Below are 27,498 nucleotides of genomic sequence, written 5' to 3' on the forward strand. Positions count from 1 at the left end.
GATGATCCTTGGTTCATGAGATTCCCATCCTATAAGTGCATTTTGTGCTTGTTTGGACCGCATCAATCCAACTCCTTGTGTATGCGGGACATTTTCTTCTTCATGGCCGGAGTATAACAGAAGCTCCCCTGAAGCTAGTCGTTGTTGTCCAACTTGCGTCCAATGTGTTTCACTGATCCCAAGCACCTCCAGGTTGTATCTCCTCATTTCCGCAGCAATTTGGAAGGCTCTCCCGGTGTCTCACATTGTGCGAACATTCCATGTACCTAAATAAATGGTTGCTCTGGTTGTCAAAAGGGGCATCGACCTCGTAACTTCTGAAGGAATTCGGCTTTCATCATGAGGCGTCATAGTCCTTCTAAAAGAAGACCTTCTGACTACCAGGGCAGAGTTTAGAAGGTTTGAATAATTTTTTCTGGCTAGCGATTTTGGCGAGTTAGTTTTCTACGGGATGAGGACGCCAACCCCATGCCCAACCCTCCTCCTTTATCCGGGCTTGGGACCGGCAGTAGCCCCCGGAGGGACTCCAGGCGGAGTTCTCTAAAACAAATGAAACAGTAAATATTGACTAAACTTTGAACTGAATTATTGTATTACATTTCCATTTTGAGTTAAAATTTCATATGTAGATTTCATAATTATTGATTTATGTACATTACTAGTTTATAAATGAAGTGTAAGTGTAGATGATTTAGTCATAGAATACTATTAGCTTGGTTGAATTGTAGTAATTAGAATGAAGTTCAAATATGTGAACCAATAGCTGAAAGTTTAGTGTTTCAACTATGAAGGTAAATAAATGTTGAAAAAAATATTTATTTATGATAACTATTAATGTAAAGACTATTCCATCAATGCGTAATTATAACAGTGTTATAATTATCTACTTCAGAAATTTCATACAACATTCTTGGGTCTATTAACCATAATTGGTAGTAATCAATTTTGATCAAGGTGAAATTAAAACATTCTGGTTCAAGATAGCAAATGACTAGTTAATTAAAAAATTAAAATGATTGAAATAATTCTATTAAGTGCTATATAATTGTTTACCATCAATCATAACTATCGTATTACACAATCTATTCTACTAGTTGAGATTTTTTCAAATCGATTATGAACATGTTGATCACAAATGCTGTTAAGGACATAAAAGCGGTTGTTACTATGCAGTCGCTTAAACAGTGGAAAAGTATTTCTTATTGAAGCACCTATTATAGAAACTTTGTTAAAAATGGTCTTAAAAATCTGGAGAAATGACTATAATGCTTAAATATCAACTGCTTACGGATGATTACAAATGGTCTGTTTGTGAGTAGTTTTAGATGACATTATTTCATACATACAGAAAAATTCAAATTGATTTGAGGTATATTATATTTAAAACTAATCTGTTCTAACCCCATAATTCTGTTGTTAAAAGACAACAAAGCTACAAATGTTAGTTGTTATGGAAAAACTTATTACTATGATCACAACTCTGAACAATCAGAATTTCCACTTTGTTCTCTAATTATATATTTGTTCCTTTTTATCTTAGTGTTCTTTATCTAAGCTACCTATCATGATAGAGTATAAAAAAACAAGTATCGCATCTTGCTTAAATACAAAAAGCTGGTTACATAACTAAACTTTCAACATCAATTTTTCTATTCCTTTTTATTATTTACCTTAAAGTTTAGAATTTATCTGAAGAGAATGAGTTTAGTGAATCATTGGAATCTTATTTGAATATTAAGTAATATATATATCAACAAGATACTTGTTCTTTTTCTTTTTGTAAAAAGAGATTAAATGAGTTAAAAAATCTGTTTTCTTATAAAAACAAAAACCATCATTAACTACTACAAATAAATAAGTAGATTTTGCTTTGTTCTAAAAAAAAACCACCTTTTTTCTAAATATGATTGATAATTGAAATATTTGGTTTACATTCCATAATTCATTTAAAGTGTAGATTAGTTTACTTATCTAAGTTTGCGTGATGTATAACGATTAGTTAAAAATCATAAATTATTTAAGAATAACTATATTCAATAACAATAATAGTAATAGTAATATATTATACCCATTGAATATATGTCTACCACGAATCAATAATCTAGATAAAGTGATGGATTTAAAGTTGAAATTTTAGATTGAATAACTACAAGATGACAAGAATACTTAAGTAATGAGTTTTAAAATAAAATAAAACACAGATCCTTGTTTCCACTCCTAAACTCTGTTCATAATATATTCAGCTTATAGACACAAACAATATTTAGGTATCCAATCACGTAAATAATATGTTAACAGAGAATAATCATTTTCATGGAAATAAAATCCCTTACAAATAATAAAGTTTTATAAAAAGTTTAGTCATTTATTGTTGTGATATTAGTTAAATGTAATATATATATATATATATATATATATATATATATATATATATATATATATATATATATATATATATATATATATATAGTACTTAGACACAGGTACTTTAGTAGGCAACCTGCTTAAACCTTTAGGATATCCATTTTCTGAATATTCATGTATTGTAACAGATTTTCATAACTTGAATTAACCTTGAATAATTATTTATAAATGACATATGTGTGTTAATTACTTTAGCAATTTTATAAAATACTTGTAAACTGTTGCGATATTCCAACAGAAACACAACGATAGCTGACTTTGAGCTTTGTAAAACTATAAGACAATTACTTGCAATTGATGCATAAAACATATATTAAACACAATTAATCCAGTGAAATATTTACTATAACCAAATAGTTAGTATCAAAAAAAGTGAATACTATCATTATTATTATTCCATTAGACAGAGGGTTCCAGTCATTTCGGAATTTTATTTGATTAGAAATTATGTAGATAAGTTAACCAGTAACAATCGTGCAAAAACCGTATTTTAGAGGTAACTGATATTATCAAAGAAACATTTCTTCCGGAAATAATTAATTTATTTTCATGCAGATTCCTGGGTAGCTCCTTATGGGTGGTAATAAACTAGACTTAAAACGGCGTTTTAACACTTTATTAGATTTCCTTACTAATTGACACATTAATAAAGTATTCCGCAAAAGAAATATCTTAAAATCCCACCACTGTTAGTAAATTCTATCAATAACCAGTTGAACTGTTTGTTTTATTTTTTTGGTAGTATTCAAACCTTTTGTAGCTTACATTGCCAAATGATATTAGTTAAACAAGAAGCAGTAACCAGCAAGCATTTGAATAATATTTCGTTCCATTATGGGACTCTTCAGTAGTGCAGCTCCACACTACCATCCAGGATTGATCCCAATACATACGGTTTGAAGGTGAGCATTTCAAATATAGGCCGCAAAATTTTGTATCCAATGGTTTACCAGAACAAAACAGCTGTTCATTTCTTCCTTGTTTACAGGTATTGTTTAATTAAAGTCACCCTAGAATGTTAACTACGGAATGCAACAATCTCTACAAATTTCCACACTAATAACAAGCATTTGTGGTTACGTATAATAAATGAACAAATTATCAAAACAAAAGATGCGGTCCAAATGTAATGTTAACGATGAAAACCATTATCGTTTTGTTTAAATACACTAGGTAATTACTCAGCATTATATATATGTTAAACAACAATTCAATCAATATTGTTTTAACGGACTATTTAACGGCGAAATTCGGATGGAAAAACAATCAAATTTGTTTTCAAAATAATAGCAAATAAATGCGTATTTCTCTCTGGCCTATTTTTGTAGTCAAAAAATTTATATTGCATAATATACATTAGAAGTAATATGATATATAATGTTTGTATTTCTCTTCATTAAACCAGCGATTGTAGCAGACTTTGAATCCAGACAACTGAAAATTAATGTTATCTACTAAAATAATAATATATATATGCTGAATCAAGCTTCAGCTTAACAGGAATGTAAAAAAGCTGGAACAGTTGTCAGGATTATCATCTATGATATAAAAATATTTACTATTCATATAAACCAAATAATGTCGTACAAATATAAGAAACGTTTGTGCATAAATAACACCTTCCATTCAAATATTATTAGACAGTTAATTAAACTAAACTTTTGACCCACTTGTTTACTGGTTATGAAATAAGTAGGCGCATCTCATCAAGTTTCCGACTAAATCAAAGTTGTTTTATCTATAACAGTTTATTACTCATTATTGAAAATAATCTGATAGAAACACCAAAATATAATATTAATTTTTAAAAAATTGTTTTTTCAGTAAATAGTTGTTTAGCTCGTTAGAGTATAATTTAGAAAGTAACAAGTGACATTAAAAAAAAACTAATTTCCTAGGTATGAATTCGTGGAATTAGTTTTGAGCCACATTCTAAGTGTAATGACTAGCGGTACCAACTCGATGACAAAACAAATGTAGGTAAACAGAGGCTCAAATATGTGTCCTAATGATCGAGATGTGAATGAACTAACTATTGAACCACTTCTCCACTGAAATCAAGAGTCACATACCAGTATAATTTCTTTAGGTAGTAGGAAAACTGGTCACAGACTCGTTCGAAGTAAAGACCGGTGTCAGGCAAGGTTGCTTACTCTCACCCTTTCTCTTTCTCCTAGCGATCAACTGGATCATGAAGACGCCAACATCTGAAAGGAAGCACGGAATACAGTGGACATCTAGGATGCAGTTGGACGATCTAGATTTCGCACATGATCTCGCTTTTCTATCGCACACACAAAAACAAATGCAGGAGAAGGCGACCAGTGTAGCAGCAGTCTCAGCAGCAGTAATTCTCAATATACACAAAGGGAAAAGCAAGATTCTCCGATACAACACAGCATGCACCAATCCAATCACAATTGACGGAGAAGATTCGGAAGATATAAACACCTTTACATATTTGGGCAGCATCATTGATGAACATGGTGGATCTGATGCAGATGTGGAAGCGCGGATCGGCAAAACAAGAGCAACATATTTACAACTGAAGAACATCTGGAACTTCAAACATCTGTCTGTCAACCAACATCATAGTCAAAATTTTCAATACAAATGTCAAGTTAGTTCTACTGTATGGAGCGGAAACCTGGGAAACGACGAGAGCCATCATCCACAAGATACACGTGTTTATTAACAGTTGTCTACGCAAATTACTTTGGATCCGTTGGCCGGACACTATTAGCAACAACCTACTATGGGAGAGAACAAACCAGATCCCAGCGGAGGAAGAAACCAGGAAGAATCGCCGGAAGTGGATAGGACACACATTGAGGAAAGCACCCAACTGCATCACAACGCAAACCTTCACATGAAATCCTCAAGGCCAAATGAGGAGATGAAGACCAAAGAACACATTACGCTGAGAAATGGAGACAGACATGAGAGTAATGAAAAACGATTGGATAGAACGAGAAAGGAAGGCCTAGGATAGAGTGGGTTGGAGAATGCTGGTCGGCGGCATATGCTCCATTATGAGTAACAGGCGTCAGTAAGTAAGTAAGTAGGAAAACTAGAAGAATTTGTTTATTCGTTAACATATAATGATCAATTTGTTGACTGTATAAAGTATAATTATCACTGACAATTCACTAGTTGATTACAAATTTGTGTAATCAGTTCTAAATAGAGCAATTCTTGTGTCATTGCTCTTGACTTCATTCAATTTAATATCTTGGTCTGTAGGGATTTATTAGTGAGGAGTAGTAAATTAGGCTAAAACTATGATTCCGTATTCCTTTATTTTCAACTAGTGATGAAAATCAAACCCACTTTCACCATTTATCATTAACTCTACATGTAACAGTTTTTTACATGTTGATTAATGATAAGACTAGTAAATCATACCCAATGATTCATACGATACACAAATTTCTACAAACAATCAAAATATAACTAGTTATAACATAAAGTACAATTAGTTTCGAAAATTCAATACTACTAGTCAAGCTTAAAGCCTATTTTTAGTTAATGATTAATGTAAGTATATATATTGTTTAATTAAATGATATGGTATATTGGTATATGACTAGTAGTGAAATCCAGAACTGTACATTCAATTTATTCTTTACGAACTTACATCATAATTGATTATACTGAGACGATCCGCACAGGATCCACATATCTCAACCAGTCAAAACATTAACAGTGGGATATTTTAATCCATATTAAATTGAATTGAATTATGATTATTATAATTTATTTTTTATTAAATATTCAAATAAGTAGAACTTGATAGATGAGACTTGGCAACGAAGTGATTTTCATTCACTTGGTATTGTTTGGCTTGTATTTTCCCATTGAGGTTTAAGACTGAAATTGATCAGTCTGTTATTGGCATATGTGCATACTGTGCGTATGCCTCGACATTACCTTAATTCACAAGCTATTTGTAAGCAATGATGGATAGTGGCTAGCAGTGGAATCCAGGACGCGCGTTTCGTCCTATTTGGGACTCGTCATCTGGATGTACCTGCATCTCAGAGTTGATGTCCACTCTGGATAACGCGATGGTGTTTGAAGCGAATGGTACTGGGTTCGAGTCCCAGAGTGAACATCAACTCTGAGATACAGGTACATCCAGATGACGAGTCCCAAATAGGACGAAACGCGCGTCCTGGATTCCACTGCTAGCCACTATCCATTATTACTTACGAAAAGATTTTTAATTCAAATGTTTAGTACTTAGATAAACAATAACTATCCACACAAAAGATATAAATTTAATCTTTTCTTCTTTAATGGCCATAATCATTTACTTATCAAAGTAATCTCTTCTCTAGTCTCTTGGCAATTTTATCCCCCGACTGGGTTATTTTCTAGTCTTGTGTATTTATGAATATATTTTAATTTCATTCTAAAGTTAATTTTGTTTTATCACGCAAGCCGTTTTTGCAATTATTGATCCTTATCTAACTTTTATGAAATTATTGAAGGATACTCAATCTTTTAATAGTTATGCTTTTAGTTTCTTAGTAAGAATTATACTTCATTGCCGAATTTATTTTGTTCCTCTGTTATGATGTTATTTAAATGATCGCTTTCAACAAACATATTGTTTGATTATTACTGAGATGGAAACTATATTTGAAACTATGTAGCTTAAGAATAAATCCGGCGGCAAGGGAATTCACTCTTAAATTGAAACAAGAAAGTTTCTAATTCGAAATTCATGAATAATTGTTTGTTTGTCTAGTGTTTAAATCTAAAGAAGAGATAATTGAAAACTAGATTGTCTCGAATTTTATCTGGTAGAATAATACTAGGACTCAGTATAAATCACAATGATTGTTTTTAATGTACAATGATGAACTAGATTTTCTTTCAGTTTCAGTCATCATTCATATATCAATAACTCAATATTTTAACTAATCTTTTCCTGTTTGACCTAACCGATGTTATTCTTTTTAACAAGAATGCAGTTAACCAAGATGATCTACATATACTGTTTCGTTAAAACAAGTGATCACCGAATAGTACAAATTTATCATGATGTTCAATTTTTTAATAATGACCGACTTTTATCGATCAAGTTTCTAATACGTTCATAAGGCTAAATGACTCCATATCAAGACATATTTCAGTCTATGTTAGATGACTGAAGCTAAACAGTAGAAATTCAGAAGCCAAGTTCTTTGATAGTTGACGATCTCATCAGTAAGGTAAATTTATAATTATAACAAAGCTGGTACTTATTCAGATATCCAAACATAAATTATACATTACAGCATTTCTTTAGACAAGTCAGTACAGTGTAGTAGTGTAGAATATATGTTAACATACTTTAGTGTTTTCTTTTAACTTTTCTAAAAAAAGAAAACTGATGCAATCAGGCACGTTTCAACAAGAAGATACCACGTTTAAATGGATGAGAAGATTAAGTTTGTCATGAATGTATACAAAAATGATCTGGTTAGATATTACAAAAAGAAATATCATATTTTCTTATTGACTGATTAGATAAAAATAATGAAAAAATTATTAGAACTTCATCAAGATTTTTTTCGTTCTACTGAGAATTCACTTACCAATGACTCAGGAATATTACACATAGTTTTTTTTAGCTTGAAATGAATCATTTAAGCCAAAAGAGAAGACAATGGTGGATGTGTGGCTCAATTTCGTGGATTAGTTGAAGTTAGAGATTAACACCACTGAATAATGCCACAGTGGTCTGATGGTGAAAAGCGTTCACGCGCGAGACCGATAGGTCCTAGTTCGTATCTCCTGAGACGGGATCGTGGATGCCCCATAATAATTAATATTCTAGGATTATTTGATAATTTTCCCTAAACGTGTTGAATATATAACAAAGAAATTCCTTTAAAACGATCTATAAGCCATTTTTTTAGTTTCAGAAACAAACACTGCTAAATTCACTTGGTACTACTTGCTTTATCTTGCCATCGTTGTTAATGACTGCAAATGATCAGTCTCTTTTTGGCATATGTGCCTCGATATTGACTTAAGTCACAAGCTTTTGTAGGCAAAGATGGATGGTGGCGAGCAGTGAAATCTAGGACGTACATCTCGTCCTATTCACCACATTGCACGAGCAAGTGGCTAACAGGACTTAGTAGGTAAATGAATAACGCGATGACGTTTGAAGAGAACGGTAATGGGTTCAAGTGCCGAAGTGCACATCAACTCTGGAATACAGGCACATCCAGATGACGAGTCCCAAACAGGTCAAAACGTGCGTCTTGTATCCCACTGTTAGTATTGGATTAAACCATGATCCACTAAATTTCGATTGAAATCAATATGTTTACTTCATAAAACAATTTGTCAACCAAATGATATTTTCATGCTAAAGAAAGTCGGCAGTTTTCTGTTAGGTTATACAACAATTTATTATAGGATTTCTAACGTTTTCATATACCTCTAACAAAAAACACCATTGAAACTATTCATTTTAAATGAAATTTTGAAATTTTGATTACGAGATCACCTAAAATCGGCGAACGGAACGAAGGATCAGCAACACAATGACAAGACAAGTTAAACTATTCTGATACGTCACATCCCTGCTAAATAAAGGGAGAAGATCTAGTTCAGATGAGGGAAAGATATATTCCACAAGCAGACAGAAGCATGAAGAAAACAAGCAAACGAATCATGCGTATATAAAGAGTAATAAAAGGTTTTTGAGAAATGTCATAAAATAGCGTATTAAAAGAAACAACGAACGAAAGACATTTAGGGCCATTCCAAATGAGAAATCTAATCTGAAGGTAAAAATGGGTGCTTTTGGCAAAAAAACAAACGAGAAATCCAAACATCCAAAATAAAACTATAAAAATACCACGTTTACCAAGTGATTTCTGGGGATCCAGCATCCTAAATAAAAAAAGGATTTCCACTCAACTTACTTTCTAATATATCATTTAACTCTATTCATGGCTGACTAGGAAAAATATACAACCGATAAAATTTAATCGTACAGAAATATATATTGAGGAAGTAAAACAAATTGTTACACAAAACGGAAGTTCAGTGGGTGTGATTAATTTATAGCTACATCATTAGCTAAAATAATCAAAGTAAGAGAAATGAATTACTATTAATTCATTTGTCTAATTAAAATTGTAAAAAAATATATCTTAAAGCATAATATCCATTAAAGATCGGTGCGATTTCTGAATATCATGAAAATAAAGAGAACACAGAACAGATTCTCTCAATCTTTAGCTTTTACAGCAGATGAAATCCATATTGGCGAACCAGTCATAATCGAGATAGCTGCTTTTATGTTTTTGCATAAGATTTAAAACACGTTTACAGATAGCTTCAACACACTAACATCAAAACTTATCATCAACAATTATTGAGAGGAAAACTATTTTCTAAGTAATCTCAACTGTTGTGTATACACGTGTCATCGCCGTTCCATAAGAATTAACTGTGTTGTCTCCTGGATCTTACCGCTTATACTTTACAATCAGAAACTACTGCGATTCCATGATCTTAATGGTTACACATGGAAACCGGAACCACGGTAATTACCACTACGCAAGTTTATACTGAATTGACACAAGAAATATTGACCCTAAGACATCACACAGAACAAAGTTCACACCTCTCAATCTGGCCAAAATTCATAATGAATTAATACAGAAATGTTGGTCTAAACAATGTCAACTTTTTATTTTGTCACATCATAAACTATTTCAACAGACTGCGGAAATATGAAAAAATATTAATTTGACAATACAGATGAAAGACGAAGCTCAGAAAGTCTAAAGAGACACGAGATATTTTGATGATTCTTTGCATTATTTACCTAAAGTATCTGCAATATAAAGATTTTAAACTAATACTGATTGAAAAATTTGAAATTTTTTTTGTAACTAAACATTTCTTAGCATTATAGGCAAAGATGGATGGTGCCTAGTAGTGAAAGGCAGCAGGCACATCCTTTCTTAAGACTTGTCAGTTGGATGTTCCTGCGACCCATACTTGATGTTCCCTCTGAGACTCGAACCCAATCCCGTTCAGTCCAAACACCATCGCGTGATCCGTACTCAGTAGCTAAGAGATTAACATGATGGTGTCTGGTGCGATCGGTATTGGGTTCGAGTCCTGGAATGAACATCAACTATAGGATGTAGGGACATCCAGCTGACGAATCCCGAAATAGGACAAAAAACGCGTCTTGCATTCCAATGCTAGCCACTATTATCTCCACCCATAATACTTGTGACGTAAGACAATATCGAGGTGATCCGCACAAGATGCACATATTTCAATAAGAGATTGATTAAGTGTAGTCCGAAACATCAATGAGAGGATTTCACCAACCAATACAAAAATGAATTATTTAGCAATCAGATAGTAGCATTGCCTTTTCTCATTACTTATACTTATTCATTATTGTTTTAAAAAATTAGAATTTTTTTGTAACAAGAACGGTAATTTTTATTCATCTGTGAAAAGTTCAATCATAAATATATTCCATTCAACCTTTTTAATTAGTAACTATGATGATGTATCTAAATAAACTGTTCATTTATTTTTATTACCTAATTGTAACCTTATTTAAAAATTTTTACTTTCATTCATGCATATAAAATATGAATTAGGAAATAAACTTTTAAGATTGTTAAATATACATCAGACAATTTTAGTTATATATACAACTATTATTTGACTGAATAAAATAAAATAGGAACCATATTTATCTACTTCATTAATTCATTTAACTTGGAAGTGTGTATATAATATGTATAGTTAGTATATACTCGGATTTCATGTTGTTTAATTTAAAAATAAATTAGATAATAAATAGAAGTTAAAAACGATTAAAAGATATAATTAGTTCACAAGTTTATAGACTATTGATTTAAACTATAATAGAAAAGAAAGAAGAGGATGAAGAAAACATTAAAGAATACTTTTTTTAGTGTTCAAAAAGTAAGATAGTCGTAATTCATTGAGATCATGAACTGACTGATGTTAGACCTGAAAGCATTAGACGGCTATTTCGTCCTATTGTGGGATTCCTCAGTAGTTCATGACTTCAATCAAAAACTTAATGATCTCCACAACCCCTATACTGATAATTACCATATGATCACTAGTAACTAGCTTCGTGAGGGAATTCTCGGAGTTCTAGGGAGAAGCCGTGACCAGTAGGGCTAATCCGCGCCGGGTAGAGACAAGTATCTACCTCAGTACAATGGAAGATGGTCGTGCAGTTTTGTGGATTGGTTGAGGTTAGACATTAACACCGTTGGATGTTGACTCAGTGGTCCAGTAGGTTAAGCGTTCGCGCGCGAGACTGAAGGCCCTGTGTTCGAATCCCGCGATCGAGGTCGTGGATACGTCCTGCTGAGGAGTCTCGCAATAGGACGAAACGGCCGTCCATTGCTTCCAGGTTTTCAATGGTGGTCTAATATCAATCAGTTTATGATCTCAATCAAAAACCTAGTAATTTCTACAACCCTATATTGAAAATAATCGTAATTTGAGTTGCAAACAACTAACAGTTGTGTCAAACAACATGTATTCATTCATTTTCATGTCTGAAATTTTCATTCCAGTAGTTATTCGCATAATTTTTATTCTATTGACTCTATTCACTTAATTCTAGACAATAATTTCAATATTTCATTTTCACTGATCATCGATAACGTCACTGAAAATTCGACTGGTCTACAATTCATTTTTTAAAGTTATTTTCTGTAACCGGTATATTGCAGTGAAAAATGTATGCGTCAACAATGGTACCAACATCTAGGCTTTCAACAAATAAATAGTATTATATTGTCAATAAACTGATCTTAGTAAAATTATTATTGTAAAGCAAAAGGCACTCAGAATTCGTTTCGTCCTAGCTAGGTACTTCCCAGCAGTGCACATCCACAACCCCACCTGACCTCGAACTCAGAACCATAATTTCCTGTGGATATCACCTAGCATTTAAACCATCTGGCAAGCATCTAATCCTTTATGTATTTAACTTAATCCAGTCCATGATATTGTGCAACAATCTTTCATAGTCGTCAGTGGGTAATTGTTTCGGACTCGATGCATACAAACGTCATTGATCACGACTTCTCACTACGACTCCTGAAATTATTCCCTGTAAATAATTCACTTATGCGAAAATTTCTATTGTTACTATTATTACTATCATAATCACGATTATCATTACTAATACTACTATTACTATTACTATGTAAGGAAATGGTTGTGCGATATCGTGAATTAATTGGCTAGATAAGTGAACAATTGGATGTCGACTAAGTGATCTAAACTTTTCATGCTCACTACATGACCTAAATATCTTGGGTTCAATCATAGATAGAGTTGTAGAAAAATACAAATGGAGAGTCTTATAAAAATATAAACCATCTTTACAGTGACTCTAGGTGTTCAGTGGTAAAACTAACTTATAATATAAATTGTGTAATTTAACTATCACTATAGACTTCTTATTTAAATAATAAGTAGTATTATTATTACCATTAATCAAATTGTATATCCGCTAAACTTTGGTTTAACTCAAGAATAATTTAATCAAATTCAAATGAATTGAATATTCTATGAAATTATTAAATGATCATTTGATACTCTTGTATAATAAAATGTAATTGTAATACAAACTTTTACAGTGAGATTTACTTACTTGGTAATTTGTTTAAATATATTAAATGTTTCTTTCAATTGTTGAAGATTAACAATCTTTATTCAAAAAAAATGGAAAAGAATATAAAAAAAACAATCTATATTCAATGTTCACTGTAATAAATTAAGTAATAATGAGAAAAAAAATATGAATTTCTAGTTAATTATCTCTTTTCAGGAATTAGTTCAAACTCTCATTTAGATGGTGGTTTAAGGTAGTCAACAGGAAATTCTGAACTTAGGTTCCGTGTTGTTTGACATTTGTTAACAAAGTATATCTGACATCTCAAGGAACTGATGCACCATGGCAGATATACTCGTTGTCATTCAGCTTCATAAACAAATATGTTACCATTGAAGCATTTGGGACAATTAAAATATTTTATAGCTAGAAATATTCAACACTAAACTTAAAATGTATTGATTTGTCCCTTACCCCTTCCCCACACACAAAATTATATGTTAACCAAACGAAATTAATTATAAGTTAGTTGAAAACTTTGAAATTTCACTAAAAAAAGATAATAAAAAACTTTTTATCACTAATTACTTTTCGTCAATAAAACATAAGTACAACTTGCAAGATCTCGACAATAAAAGAAGTACATTAGTAATCATGGTTTTCATTTTATTTTAGTATGGGATTGTGAAAATTATTGAATTTCATTGAAATCATGATTCTACCTTAGTGGTCTAGGAGGTAAGTGTTTGACTGCGAGACCAAATGTCCTGGATTTGATTTCCACGCATAGGATGGATGCAAACTGCTGACGAGTCTCATACAAAGAAAAAACGACCATCCAGTGCTTTCATGTTTTTATTAGTGCTCTAACTAAGATCAGTCCATGATTTCAATGAAATCAAATTATTAGTAAATAAAAGAATTCTATTTTGGTTTAGGTAAGTACAAATTTGTTGAAAATCGAATTCTAACTTGATAAATTTTTTAACAGAGCAGTTGTCAAGAATCGAATATACACCACCTTACGTTGATAACAGTGGGAAATGATATTTTCTGTACAGTTTCAAGATTTAAAATAAATTCATTGCTTTAATTTTGAAAACTCGTGTTCACGCAGCTATTGCATAACGTTATGGAGGTAATTAAATTCTGAGTTATAGAATAAGGACTGATTTTAGTTATACAACCATTGCAAACTAGAAAGCTCGGGACAGTTGTTTTATTCCAGTATATAACTTCTCAGCAGTGAACATCGGCAACCAGTCCATGGATTAAGCCCAGTAACTTCAGGCCTAGTATCAGTGGCCCAATTTTTAGATTACTGACTTAACATCTTATGATTTGTGTTTTACACTTTCGCAATATTGTTCTACTATAATCCATTGTTAATGGTTATATTTGTCTCATTACCGACGCATTTGAATTCCACTGGTCACTGTTTCTCATTAGAACTCCATGAAGTATCACACCAACTTAGCTGCTCTTAAGTAAATAATAATTTTACCATGGAGATTTATTGTTAAAAAGGTCTGATTATCATAGTAGTTGCCGTATTGTAACTTTAAGAATACGGAAATGTCATAATAATCAGTAGCACTCATAGTTTTAACTCATTTACAATATCGGCTTCTATTGTACTCGATTATAGACCCTGTGAGAATAAATCAGCTTATGGTGTAATGTTACCTTTCATACCCTACAAATAAACATTAAATTTAAATTCTAATACACTCTTTCATCATTTATCAGTCGGTATACAAGAAACGTCCCTGGTCATATCTACTAATAACTAATGCTCAAGCGAATGTTTAAAAACTGCGCTTTATTCCCTTAGATATCATAAGTTTTGTTTAAATATACGTGAGTTTATAGGCTAGTATACCTAAAGCATCTAAATGTATCATAATAAATATGATAGAGACTAAAGGAACAATAATGGACAAATAAATAGAACAATGATTCAAACTGATATCATTTGTACAAAGTTTTAAAAATATGAATATGAAAAAATACAAACTATAAGATACATAAATACAATATGAAAGTATAAAGAAAAGAGAAAAAAGATGAACAAGGTTTTGCACTTTAAATATCATTTGACTGTTAATAATGATTGATTTCAAGCTATTACCTAATTTGTTCAATGTCTAATCCTTTTTAACTTCTTATGTCATAGGTAATATTTAAAAGTTTCATTGATTTTAATCATTTCCTTTATTTTATTCATCCTTCAAACTTCTTTTAAAACTTAATCAACTCTATAATCTTATAAATAATTTTTGGTAATAAATTACATTAATCAATAATGTGTGTGTGTGAAGCGGTTACAATTTCAGTTAATCTGAGAACCGAACAAAAACACGGTGAGCAAAGATCAATAAGCTAGTTATTTCATGCGTCTCAGCCCCGCTAACTAGAGGAAGAAGTCCAAACTTGAAATGGGGAAGTGAATTCCACAAAAACCAGAATCACGAGCAATGACAACAGACACAAATCAAAACGTATACATATAGCACAAAACCGTCTTTGGGTAGAGTTTCCAAATAGCATATTAAAAGATACAACAGACCAATGGCATTTAGGATTCTCCCAAGTAGGAAATACGACATGAAAGTGAAGAGAGCGCTTTTGGCGCGAAAACAAAGAAATTCAAATTTTCTAAATAAAATTACAAAATTAGGTCCTTTTCTAAGTGAGTTCTGGGGATCTGACATCCCCAGAACATATACATAAGTTACGTAATTGGATAATATAAAAAAGATTGTGATTATAAGTATAAATAAATATTACAAATCATAAGTAAAGTACAATTAATTCAATTCATTTTACCTCTAAATCTTTCACTTCATTATTTAAATATTTCAGTACAGAATTACGTAATTTATTTTTTTGTTTTTCAGTTAAAGGATCATAATTTATTTGTCCACGATTATTCTAAATGGTTATTGATGAAACGAAAAAAGCGAAAAAAATAGTGTCATATCAAAGCATTTATATATATGGAAATTAAAAAGTCAACTAGATAGGTTAAAGGTAAGAAATAATAGAACAATGAGAACATGCAGTTGATCTGAAAAATGTAATATATTTGCACAATACATTTCGAAATCAATCTGAATCGAGACTCTAATTTATGGACGAGTCAGTCAGAGGCGTTTTGGAGATTTCAAGGTCAAGGCACCAACTTCAGTGCTTAGTGTTAACGTACGATGGGTTCATAGGGAATTTTGTACAAAACGTGACAACTGAGTGACTATAACAAATAAAACGGACGGACTATAATTTGTTGACGAACCAATCAGGTATAAGATAATAGATCACGGATTTTAACGCGAAAGCCCTTCATCCATTTGGCTAAACAAATTTCTGGCATTATAGCTGATGTCAGTTCGTGATGAAAACCCCATATATAATTCCTAACCAAGGCAAATTACGACAATTATTGCGAACTGGATAATAAAAGCAGCAGTAACATTGGCTGCAGCCAGGTACTACAATATATACGGATGTTTGGAGAGCGTACAGACTCCTACATAGGCTTGGTTATGTGCATCGTGTCGTTATCCACAAGTAGCATTTTGTGGACTCAACAACAGAAGTACACGTAAACAATATTGAAGCTATATGGTCGAGACTGAAAGAGTTTTTGAGACTTTATCGTGGCTCCAGAGGCCGACTATTCTATAGCCATACGGATGATTTCCTCTACCGTATGGATTACGATTTTAGAACCTCTGAACTTCTTTCTAACCTTGACAAGTTTTTGAACCACGTATAAGAAGTGTATCCAATTTATTTCCTTGGTTTTGTATAACATATTTTTACTCTATACTGACTGTATGCTAATTGGCTAATATTTCTCAAGATCGCTTAAGATTCGTTCAAAGGTCGTCCATAAATTAGAGTCTCGCCAAATCTGATCACACATAATGTACTTGTTAAGGCACTTTTATGTGAAAATTAAAAGGTCAACTAGACAGGTTAGAGGTAAGAAATTTTTATATAAATATACTGAATAATAAACAAAATATATGTAATGAACGAGAACTCAAATGGAGACGACCAATTTATTCTTTAATACAAAATTATAGAGTTCATTCGTAAATTTTGAAAACCATTCATTAAATACTTTATTTGTGAATCTTCTATCAATTGTCTTTTTTTACATCTTTCATGATTCTTCCAATTCACAATTCGTTTCTGTTTACTTCAGTGCAATCTTCTTAAATTTCTTTTGACAGGTATTCAACTTTTAAATGGTGTTACATACTACTTATGTTTGGTGACATAGGTAGCATACACCACATATCAATTTATGTCATCAATCATTTACTACTTATGAAGGATATGTTAATGACATGCCAGTCAATATTATCATTTTAAAATTGGTAAACTTCAATGAATAGTAATTTTCTTGAAATTTATAATCAATGAATTTGATCGTATTTATAAGGATTTGTATTACTGAGTCTATGGTTTAATCAAGTTGTCATTTTATCATCTTGCCCTTCATTCAACCTTGTATGATTTCTGGCCAAAGGTGTGTTAACTAATGAAGACTTATTTCATATTTACATCTTTTTCTCAGTAACAAACAAAAAACTTTAAATATAAATTTTTTGTCAACTTTTAAAACTAAATTGGTATGTTAGTTAAATTTAATGAATTTTCATTAGATGATTTGGTTATTCCAAAAAAATAAACATAATAGAATTAATGGTAAATTTCAATCAATCCATGGTCTTGTGCAACCCTTCATCCATTACCTAAGGTGGGTATCTGTCTCATATCCAATACGGATTGAGATCCACTGGTCACAGCTGTCCAGCGCTTCCAGGTTTTCAACAGTGGTCAAGCTTAGATTGACTCATGATTTCATTTGTGAAAACACTACAATCTCTACAAATCCCCTTAATAATCGAATTAATTTAAACCGCTACTGTTATTATTATTACTACCAGAGAATGGATATGATATTAATTTAGATAGTCATTTTCTCACTGTAGACGTTTAAGCGTTAAACTCACAAAGATCTTGGTATACTTGGTAAACTAAAAGAATAATCACATATTTAAGAAGTATGATTTCATGCATGGGATTGAGATTATTGTTAATAGTATTAATACTAGTGGTAGTAAGAAATGATTTCAATGATTCATATTTTTCATTATTTTTCATACATTATTAAGGTAAGGTTCACGAATTGAGTCATACAGATGCATGTACATACATACACGTACACTTATATTACAATATGGACATTCAGACAAATAGATAGACGGAAAGGTAGAAATATAAACAAATACATGTACTACATGATGACTAGATACCAAAGTACAATTTGATTCATTTCTAAAAATCAGAATTGTATATTTTTGGGCCGAAAAATATAAATACAAGTATAAATATATACTACTTCTGATAAACCGATTTACTTCACAAATGTAATGAACTGAAGTAGCGATCAAACAAAATCATATTAGGTATTCGAAAATGTCTGATAGACATTAACATAAACCTGGTTAACATGAATTTCATGTAAGTTAGAATTTTCAGTAACCATGAGAAAATAAGTTATTATTTTAAAGATTAAGATTATTTGATGGAGAGATTACAAAATGGTCATGTCAACACTTTGAGTGATCACTATGCATTCATCGATTTCAGTATAGACCGGATATATTTGACTCCTTAGCATATATAATAAAAATTAGTACATTCATATTTAGTGTAATTCATTCGAAAATCTTTTAAAGATTAAAAATATATATATTTAAAAATATTTAACCGATCATATCTGAATTAAAAACCGAATTTTGAGACTTTATTCTGAGGATGATATTTTGTTTGCTAGCTTAGCTAGTGATATAAAGCCATCGAAAACTGTGACTCAGTAATTAAGGCACTCAGTTTTCAGCCATTAAGTTATAGGTTTGAATTTCAGTCTATCAAATTTGGTTTGATCAGCCAGGTAGTGCTATTAGCCATCGCACATATAGTGTGGTTTGAAGTGTATCAATGTTTACCTAGTAAATTAATCTGAAAGACTAAAGCATTCATCATCTTAAATAGACAGAACTTTAACTTAAAAACTGAGCTATAAAAGTTCTTGATGATAAAATGCTCAAATATCAATAGGTTAGTCATGATGATTTTGACAGATCTCAGTTATGTAAATTTTTATGTATAAAGGTGTTATAACTTGTTGCCTGAGTGCCCTGTTAATGCATAACGTGATGATACCACTAATTAGAGAACAGTGAATTATTGATCAGACCAATGACGCATAAAACGGGTATGAGCAGTCTGGAGTCCTTATCGGTCCTGCTTCCCTCTTAGCCCAGCCAGTTAAGTCCAGAACACCAATCTCAGCCTCTGCGATATGAATCATTTATTTCAAACATACTGGTTTTATATACCAACCAGACAGACCACATCGTACCATAAAATAGGAAACAATATTTGTGCAAGATATAGCCAAATGTCGCTGTGAATGTGCGAGATAGTAATTGATGGACAGGGTATAACTCAAGAATGGTAAATTGTATAGTAATAATTCATAGATCAAAATAAAGCTCATAATAAGAGGGACATGAATATGAATGGTTTAGTTATTTAACAATTATACGATAAAAGTATACGCATAGTATTGGTGCATAAATGAATCCCAGAAGTTACCATTCATTTTGCTTATCGGAACATAACAAAAAGCTTAAAAAATGGAATTAAAATTAGTCTATATTATAACTTAGTCGTCAGTGACTTTTCAAGCTTTTTTTTAAAAAAAAGTTGGATTTTCAATTTTCAAATCTATCGGGATCAAAAAAACTTGATTTATAGTTTAAAATAGTTTACTAGTAAGTACTTTGTGTGGGAATTTATATATTTTCATGAATAATTTTCCCAATGCAAAGTAATGTTAGCAACCGAAGAATACGTTTCATATATGACTACGAATATGCAGTTGTCAGAAAGTCAAAAGCTAGAACAAAACAGTTGTTTAGTCCTCGTGTGTTTTTGAATTGTGTATGATATATAAATTATTTTCATTCAAACTATGCCTAGGTCACTCAATAAAAAACGTTAGTAAATGGAAATTATATGGTCTCTTATGATTGGCTTTTTAATGATCTGTGTGATAGTTTGGTACGTATCAAATGAGGAGTTATATGTTAAGACATCGGTAAAACTGATCATGAGTCACATATTATATTACCAAAATAGGATGTATGATCTAATGAATCCTGGTTGACCAGTTCGAAGGTATCTTGTAAATCATGGGAACATAAAAATCTTTGATCCAATATCATGTTCATTCGTGTGTTCTTTCAATAAATCTCAAAATAAAGTGGGAAAATTATTAAATTCTCTCCAATGAGTAGTAAATTTCTAGGTTGTGTTACGTCATTACAGATCTCATACTGACGTTGTCCTCAATGTTTCCAATTTCTAATAGGTGTTCTATGTTTAACACTTTTGACCTTGCTACCCCTCATCTAATGATTGTGTAATGTATATTAGAGTGTAAATTTCACTAGAACGTTTATTTTGACTTCCAACATTTGCTATATCTGTGATTATCGTCAAGCGAATTGGCCGCAGTTACATTAATCTGGTCATACCAGATAGTAGTGGATAACGTTAAACCTTCGAAATGAAATCTTCAGTAAATGTTACTCTGCAATATGCAGCACTCACCCACTAAGTGAAATGCCTCAAAGTGATGGATATAAGAGCTTTAGTAAATATTAAAAACGTTAAAGACTTTCTTAGTCCGGAGGTAATTGATTAACTATGTAAATTACTTCGTATAATAATTTAGTAACTTGTCAGGTAATCTCAGCAATTTACAGTTTGTCAGTACTTTCTAACACTTGCACACCAATATACAAGCAAATTAATATATATGAAATATGCATGATGTATCATCACATTTAGTAGACATTACAATATCAGTATTTTTACTATTTGACATAGCATGAACACATAATTGTCATAATACATGTTTTAAACACTATCAGATTAATTCTGTATGGTAAAAAGCTTGTAAATTACTTCCTACTTTGAGTTTCATGTTTAATGTATAACATAGATGTTAAATGTATATCTACTTCAGTGGAGCAGTAGTTGCTTTGGATAGCCAAAACATTATCAAGTCGCAGTATCAAGCCTCACATTACCTATTTTAATTTACACTATCTGTCTAGGCTGTAATTAATAGCCTACATATACATACACACACACAAACTATAGATAAAAGTCGAGTATGTAAGCTTCATTACTGAATTATACGAAGTCATTACTAGTTCGAAAACGTGACTGAGTTCATGCATATAAACTATGAGCAAAAGTATTACCAGATTGTTAAAATGAACTTCATCTGTAAGTTGGTTCAAAGTACCAATTATATAACATGTAGTGTTTTTGTTCTGTATCCATCTTTATTGAGCGATGCATGAATAGTTAGCAAAGAATTTATATTATTGGATGTGTATATCTAATTATATAAGTAAAAAATTCAGTTCTTACCAATGTATCATACATAAGTAATTCTCGAAGTAGGTTAGCATTGGAGTTTTGTAATTTTTTTATAATTGCCTATTAACAATTAACGTAAAAGAGAAATATACATTGTTAAGTCATCGAAAAATAGTTTATAATAATAGTTCACAAAACCATTCGATCATATCAAATGCGAGGCAGTTATCTATCAGTAACATTAGAAAATAGGTGCGCAACCACTGGATACTACCTCAATGGTTCAAGGGTTAAATATTTTTGAGGGAGATCTGACGGTTCTAGATTTGATTCTCGTTGTAGTCATAGAAATTCGTCACTGAAGTGTCCCACACTAGTATGAAACATCTACCAAGTCCTCCCTCGTTTACAACAGTTATTTAACTAAGGTCAATCAGTCATGAACACTATGAAATTCAACAATCTTCACAAACTCATTACAGCTAAAATTTGATGATTACATATTTTGTTATTTTCATTTATTCTTCTTAGTTGAAATCTTTAATCAGCTTGTTGCATATTTAGCTGCATAAACACACACAATGTTTGTTGTATTTATATTTTCAACTACACAGTATCTCCAAGTTGATCATGAAATAGATCTTTATATATAATCTAACAATTCTTACATAGTATCTACTCGAAGACTAGGTATGTATGCTTCAGTGTTGAAGTATACTAAAATTATTATGATGCTTAATTGTTAAATTTGTCATTCAAAATGACTCAATTATTTATCGGCAAGATAAATAAGTGTTAACGATCTTATGAGCAAAGGTAGTTAGTAACTAGTAGTGGAATTCAAGACGCCCGTTTCGTCTCTTTATTAGAATAGATCTTGTTTATCTGAGAAGTAAGAATTGTGAAAATAGGCGGGGTGAACGAAAATGAGTTTCAGTGCTGTTTAGCAATGTTCAGTAACTATGTCGCATACAATACACTCAGACATATTTTTTGTACGTTTATTAAACAAATAATGTACATCAAAGCATAATTTCCATTGGAAATTTCATTTCAGTCATCTAAAGTTATCTACAAGTAACTTCTGTTAACAAGTGCAAATCAGACTATCTGGTTGTTGTTCAAAGCTGTTAGTGTCATCGTTTAAACGAAGGTCATGAGTATGACTTTCGTAAATTTAATTCATTATAAGTAGACTCTAAAATCTAGTGATTCTTTTAAGTGGGTTTACAGAAACTGAAGTCATAACAGTATTCAGTAGATACGCAGTGAATGTCAGCTGATGGTGATAGATGACTTTAAGTTTTAAAATTCTTTCAAATCAAATGACAAGATACACTTGTTCGGGTTCGATTCCCGCCTGTGGCACCATGGATGTGCACTGCTGAGGAGTCCCATTCTGAGACAAAACGAACTTCCAGTGCTTTCAGATTTTTAATGGTTTTTTTAACTCAGATCGATTCATGATTTCAATGAAGTTCAACTATTTTCACAACCTCATACACAAGTACATATTTAATGTATCTCAAAAACGTTTTTTATGAATGTAAAATTCAAAAAATTGGTCGCTAACTAAATGTCTTCCAATTGTAGAAAATCAATACTTCAATAAACAAACTTGAAAAGTGCGCTAATGACCCTCTAAATGGCAGTAAAAGGTATGAAATGTAATTACGTTTTCAAGTTAACGTTTTACAACATACCACAGAATCATGCATTTGATTGATTTCAGGTTTACTGGGTATCGACATAGCTCGACTTGCAAATCGCAAAGTGGATAACTACAAACAATTACAAATAAAATACATTAAAACAGATTTTTTAAAAACATCTATTTGTACAAATCATTATATTCTGTTTGATAATACATAGCAGTTGAACAACGGAAGCTAATATATCCTCAGTAAGGAGCTCTCAACAGTAACAATATAGTATATTCAATAGGCATTTTTTCTGTCTCTATAATGTAGACCTCAACAATAGTATAACTAATCAAGCAAAGCTAAGAAAATTAATAATTTCCTAAGAGTTATTTCATTTAAAGTCATTTTACAACACATGTATGTTTTCAATTATAAACAAATCATGACAAGTAAATTTAGTTCTAGATCCATAATTTGTTGCGTAATTACATCAAAACAATTTATTCACAAAATATAGCCAGCTTCACTGAGCGATTTCTGTCATCTTAACAAATGCTCACATAGAATCCAGTTATTTAAATGACGAATTGAACTAAAAAAGATCTGTCAGGATGATTTATTACATTTTGTGTGACATTCATTAAAATCAGAGATGACAATGGATGAGGATAGTACTATTTAACAAACTATTGAAGTTTAATTTTCAGAAAACTACTGATATCCCTGTTAAATCTTTAGTCTGTAAAGTTAATATTTTACTCCAGAATGACACATAAACGATTAAAAACATTATTTTTCTAATGATCCTTTCTTTCTTAGTTCACTGATTTATGATCCTATTCATAAAGCTCCCGTAAATTTATACTCAAGAGGTATTCGATTGTATCTATCTTCTTTGATTTCTAGTAACAAACTATTCCTTAAGGATTCATGTTTTAGGTTGACTATGACTAGGAGAAACTGAAAGGCAATAAAAGTATCTAGTGTACCTGAAATACTGCAAAAAACCTTTGCCGTCTACTTCAATACATATTGCAAACTTAAAGTCTGGACCACTAGATTCTGTGTGCCGCATGATTTCTCACTAGTCGCTATAACTGAAAGATTTTTGGTTCAATCTCTTGAGATTCAAGTTGCCTGAAATGCTATAAACTAAAAAACGAGGACAGCACCTGCTCATTTCTTCCTGATTTTTTAATATTTCTTTGAATAATGTCAATAAATAGTGAACAGTGAGTTCCAATAAAGGTTTATAAGAAAAAAAAGTATGAACATATTAAAAAGTGAACTAACGAAATCGTACAGTTTCTTTTAGAAACGTATTTTTATTCCATATATTAGCTATCAGAATAGTTTGACAACGACCTCCAATGCTGTTTTTTAGAAAATGGGTTAATTTCGATTGTCGATATGGTATATAATCTCTTGTTGGATCAGATAACGCCAAAATTGTTTGCTCCAAAAATGCTAAAGAACGGTTAATGTAGGCAGATTCCTTGAATAGTTTATCAGTAGTCTTAATAGAAAATAGAAAAAAGAACAATATTTTTTGTAATAAGTAATATTGAAAATAACAGTCGAATTTATTTGTCATTATATGTATTTTAATTTTGATCTAATAATATCGAAAAGTAGATGAAATTTCAAGAGATATGTTGTCAGTAAAGTTCCAAATGCTGATTCTTCTGCTGTAATAACGTAACTAAAGATAATGACAGTTGAATTATCAGCTAAACTATTAAACAGTATCTGAATACGAATTATTTATTAAAATTATGTGTGTCCATCACAACTGATTTTTATTTTATTCATAAGTATTATAAAAGTGATCAACAAGATATGCTTTTAAACAACCATATAATCATTAAGTTAGTAAGATTCAAAATGATCTAATGTATTTCAATTGGTTTTTTTTCCTGGTTAGCGTTTTTCAGTGAGTTATTTTTCCACGGGATTGAGTTGCTAACCCCATGCCCAACCCCCCTCTTTATCCGGGATTGGGGCCGGCAGAAGCCCAAGAGAGGCACCAGGCGGCATGCCTGAGAAGATATTCAATATCGTACAGAATTCCTATGGTGGATTAACCTGCAAAATCATGCATGGAGAAGAGTTGACAAACTCGTTCGAAATAAAGACCGGTGTCAGGCAAGGGTGCTTCTGATTAAATAGTAGTACAGATAAGGCATACATTAGTATTGGGTGACTAGATAGTCACATTTTTGCGGTTAGTATTCTTATTACTGAGTTATTACTCTCTCCGTAACTATTTTCGCAAGCTAAACAATTTCAAAACTTCATTTAATGCTTTATTGACCTGGTTGAACTCCATTGATAACGGCTTCTCACTAGAACTCCAGGAAGTGCGCTCGCTCGCGAGACTGATAGGTCCTGGGTTCGAATCTCACGGAGGGCTGGATCGTGTGTGCGCACTGATGAGGAGTCTCGTACTAGGACGAAACGGCCGTCCAATGTTTCCAGGTTTTCCATGGTGATCTAGTTTCAACTGACCCATGATCTCAACAACTGAAATAATAAAACAAATTTAACACATACACACGCAAACTCAAACATAAATGAATACTCTATGAGACCTGTGTTCTTTTTAAATTGTCTGAACCAGCTAAATCCACATAATGAATTTTACTGCATTTGATACATCCATTACTGTCCATTGAATCAATAATCGTTAAATATACTGTAAATATAGCATGAGCACGTGATGAAAAACGATTTAATGAATGTGATGCAACAGTACGATTTAATTCCCCCTGTACAAATAATGGTATTTGGAAAATAAATAAATAAATTACTTTATTAGTTGTTCGAACGTAACATTTCAAATGAAAATATTCAGAAATTATAATGTCAACAAAGAAAGTTCTCATAACTGTAATAGATGAATCATTTATTATTTGCTGTAAAATACATAACTCAATAAGATAAAATATAACACAAAAGTAGTCATAACATTGATGATATACATTGACGTCTTTAAATAAGGAAACTAATCAGTACTTCTCTTTTCTCAACGAACCATATCAAATACTATTTCTGAAACTGAAAATTGTACAAATTTACTTAGTATTGTTTACTTGAATCTTTCTATTGATGTTTAAGATTGCGAGTGATTAGTTGTTTATTGGCACATGTGAATCCTGTGCGTAATACCTTGATATTGCCGATAACACGTGAATTTACACTTCACCTCATTGCACAAGCAAGCGGTTATCAGGATTCAGTAACTAAGTGGATAACGAGATGGTGTTTGAAGCGAATGGTACTGGGTTCGAGTCTCAGAGTGAACATCAACTCTGCGATGCAGGTACATGCAGTTGATGAGTCACAAATAGGAAGAAACGCGTGTTTCGTTTTCCACTGCCAGCCACTATCCATCTGTCAATAGTTGAAATCATGAGTCGACTGAAGCTAGATCACCATTGAAAACCTGGAAGCACTGGATGGCCATCTATGATCCCGCCCCCCGCGAGATTCAAACCCAGGACCCACTGTAAACAATGGTGACGGTGACGCAATTTCGTGGATTGGTTGAAGATAGACATTAACACCGTTGGATGCCAGCTCAGTAGTCTAATGGTTAAGCGCTTTCACGCGAAACTGATAGGTCCTGGGTTCGAATCTCACGGGGGACGGGATCGTGTGTGCGCACTGCTGAGGAGTCCCATACTAGAACGAAACGGCCGTCCAGTGTTTCCAGGTTTCCCATGGTTGTCTAGCTTCAACTGACTCATGATTTCAACTTTTGAAATTACTAAAATCTCCACAAAACCCCTTCTGATAACAATCTATCTTTGCTGAAAATTGTACAGTTGTTATTATCAGTTTTAGAAGTTTCCATAAAAACAGTATAAAATAGTCAAACTGTACAGGCTTTGAACATTTATAAACGCATATGAAATTGTATTTTTCAGAGGTTTATCAAGTTATATTAGTCAACCCATGGTAAAAACTATTGTCAGATTAGAACAATTATTCAAAAACACTTTATTTAATTATGACGTATATTTTAATATACCCAAATGTAGTAATAGAGACGTATCGACAAGTTTCTTTCCTTTTTTATTTCAGATAGTATTTAAGTTGATAGTTTTAAGAGTTTCGCTAATGTTAAGATATCAGCTGAAGTAACATGGACTAAGTGAACTTCTTATCTTGTTCTATAATGAGAAATCTAATCATTTGAACTTTATTAAACTTGTTACTAACGGCATTATCATGATGCAAATATGCCAGTAGAAACTGATTACATTCAGTCCTTGTTATTGGTAAACAGAAAATTTAATAACC

The 27,498-nt window shown here is 31.8% G+C and overlaps 1 protein-coding gene across 1 annotated transcript in view; it reads right to left on the minus strand.

Moving 5' to 3' along the window:
- KIF9 (Kinesin-like protein kif9) overlaps positions 1–27,498 on the minus strand; it is a 102,861-nt gene that overhangs the window by 60,376 nt on the left and 14,987 nt on the right. Inside the window, exons 5-10 of the mRNA XM_051211776.1 lie at positions 25,785–25,961; positions 24,497–24,709; positions 23,254–23,331; positions 21,602–21,670; positions 15,902–16,006; positions 13,112–13,167 (exon numbers count right to left, since the gene is read on the minus strand). Of these exons, the coding sequence (XP_051071874.1) occupies positions 13,112–13,167; positions 15,902–16,006; positions 21,602–21,670; positions 23,254–23,331; positions 24,497–24,709; positions 25,785–25,961 (698 nt within the window). The remainder of the gene's footprint in view (positions 1–13,111; positions 13,168–15,901; positions 16,007–21,601; positions 21,671–23,253; positions 23,332–24,496; positions 24,710–25,784; positions 25,962–27,498) is intronic.

The sequence above is a fragment of the Schistosoma haematobium genome, chromosome ZW (assembly GCF_000699445.3).
Source record: "Schistosoma haematobium chromosome ZW, whole genome shotgun sequence".
Lineage (NCBI taxonomy): Eukaryota > Metazoa > Platyhelminthes > Trematoda > Strigeidida > Schistosomatidae > Schistosoma > Schistosoma haematobium.